At 38.3% G+C, this 2281-nt stretch overlaps 1 protein-coding gene across 1 annotated transcript; it reads left to right on the top strand.

The window, feature by feature from the left end:
* The first annotated feature begins 361 nt into the window (after nucleotides 1-361).
* Nucleotides 362-1318, top strand: LOC128984099 (uncharacterized). The gene has a single exon (XM_054403381.1). The coding sequence runs from the start codon at nucleotides 362-364 to the stop codon at nucleotides 1316-1318; it is 957 nt and encodes a 318-aa protein (XP_054259356.1).
* Nucleotides 1319-2281: the final 963 nt, after the last annotated feature.

Genomic DNA, 2281 nt, shown 5'->3' with positions numbered 1-2281 from the left:
ACAAGCTACATGTTTTACGAATGAATTGACTCTACTTCACAAAAACAAACCCAGTACCTCTAATCTTCAACGTTTAGACCCTTTTCTGGATGCTTCCGGCATAATTCGTGTGGGAGGCCGGCTTAAGAAGCTATCGCTGAAATTCAACGTCAAAAACCCAATAGTACTTCCAAAGAAGCACCATATCGTTGATCTTCTCATAGACTTTGTCCACACTACTCACTTACATTCCGGACCACAACTGACCCAAGCAATCCTTTGCCAAAACTATTGGATTCTTTCGGCTCGTCAAGTCATACGGACACGTATTCATAAATGTGTAAAATGTTTCAAAGTGAAACCAAAGAACATCACTCCACTCATGGGAGATCTTCCTACCGCAAGAGTAACTCCAGCTCGACCATTCACTACCACTGGCGTTGACTATTGTGGCCCTTTTGACATGAAAGTTGTCAATCTCCGCGGAATGCGTCATATCAAAACCTACATCTGTGTTTTTGTTTGTTTTGTGACAAAGGCAGTGCACTTAGAAGTTGTAGAAGATTTAACAACTGAGGGATTCATCGCTGCACTCACACGATTCATCTCCCGAAGAGGATTCTGTAAAGATATCTATTCCGACTGTGGCACGAACTTCGTAGGCGCTGATTCTGCACTGCGTCGAACAATCAAAAACACCCTGCGCTTTAAAGAATCTGAAGAACAACTATTGCATTTCACTTCATCCAGGAAAATAAATTTCCATTTCAATCCTCCTGCTTCGCCCCATCAAGGTGGTCTATGGGAAGCAGCAGTGAAAAGTGTCAAATACCATCTGCGCCGTGTCATGGGTGAACACATTCTTACTCTCCTAGAATTCATGACTCTGACTACACAAATAGAGGCAATCCTCAATTCCCGTCCTTTGACACCATTATCTAACGACCCTAATGACTGTTCAGCACTCACTCCAGGACATTTCCTCATAGGATCTCCGCTGGCATCAATTCCAGAAGAAGACCATGCTGATATTCCACTAACTCGGCTCAAAAGATGGCATCTAGTACAAGCTCTCCACCAAAGGATTTGGAAGCGCTGGCAACTAGAGTACCTTCATACACTCCAGCAACGATCCAAGTGGACTCATAAGACAGAAAACATAAAAGTTGGAGATCTAGTCTTGATCCACTCTTCATCGCCTCCTTTGTCCTGGCCCCTTGCCCGTGTCACACAGTTGCATCCTGGCACAGATGGACAAGTCAGGGTTGTTGATCTGAAGACTCAACACGGTTACCTTACTAGACCAGTTGTTAAAGTGTTCCCTCTCCCTCAAAACTAAGCCATACAACTTAGAAAGACCTGTAAATAGCTGTAAATAATATTCAGAATATTCTTCAGTGCTCCGTTTTTTACACAATTTGGTGTTCATTGTTATAAAACTATCGTTTTATGGAGGCCGGTATGTTCAGTAAAAGGCCAGCTGACCATATGAGCATATTAAAATAATCCCCACATGTCAACAACAATACAATAATAAAAATTTAAAAATGTAAACTTTCCAAGGTAAACATTCTGGTTCAAAAAGTGCAATTTTTCTCTCTTGTAATATCGTTTCTTTGTGTAACATAATTCATTTCTCTCTCCTTTTATTTTGACTTATTTCATTTACCTTTTCCTTTTGTGTTCATTAAATAAACCTTTTTTAATTTGACTAAATTCTGTGTACCGTGAGAACATTTGGACATTCATGAAACATATCTTCTCAACAAGAGACAACATTCGACCAGATCTTCTTTCAAGACCTTAATAACGTCAAAGTGGTAACATAACTATAGTTCAGTGTTAAAAATTCAACCAAAAGTCCATAATTATTTTCTGTTGTCAAAATTAAATTAATAACCCATATACAGTCCACTTTATTATTTCTACAATAACCTTTTGATTACGCTACAGTAGTTTTTATTATAACCACCTTAAACGATTTTGCATTTACAAGGACCTATGAAACTATTTTTACATGAACTACGATTGTACTTCATTTACCTAAATGTTCCATGTAGTTGAAATAACAACGTTTTGCACTACGACAATGACAGTCTAAACCACTTTCACAGACATTGTAATGTTGTTACTCTCAGCCTAACATAATTATTGCTCCTTCGAATCGATGTTAATTTCCAGAGAAATTGTCTACAGATTTAATACAAGTTATCCTTGGATGTACCTTTTTGAACATGATTGCGTAGTAACACAGCTAAAATATGCACTTTTAATACATTTTTAATACGATGTTAATCCTCAT

The sequence above is a fragment of the Macrosteles quadrilineatus genome, unplaced genomic scaffold (genome assembly GCF_028750875.1).
Source record: "Macrosteles quadrilineatus isolate MER2022 unplaced genomic scaffold, UCM_ALF_1.0 Scaffold_2__2_contigs__length_208266976, whole genome shotgun sequence".
NCBI classification, from domain to species: domain Eukaryota; kingdom Metazoa; phylum Arthropoda; class Insecta; order Hemiptera; family Cicadellidae; genus Macrosteles; species Macrosteles quadrilineatus.
The sequence above is the reverse complement of the archived record's forward strand: the minus strand, read 5'-3'. Positions and strand labels throughout refer to the sequence as shown.

Coding starts and splice junctions, on each gene's coding strand:
- LOC128984099 (XM_054403381.1), top strand. CDS start 362: ATGGGAGATCTTCCTACCGCAAGAGTAACTCCAGCTCGACCATTCACT.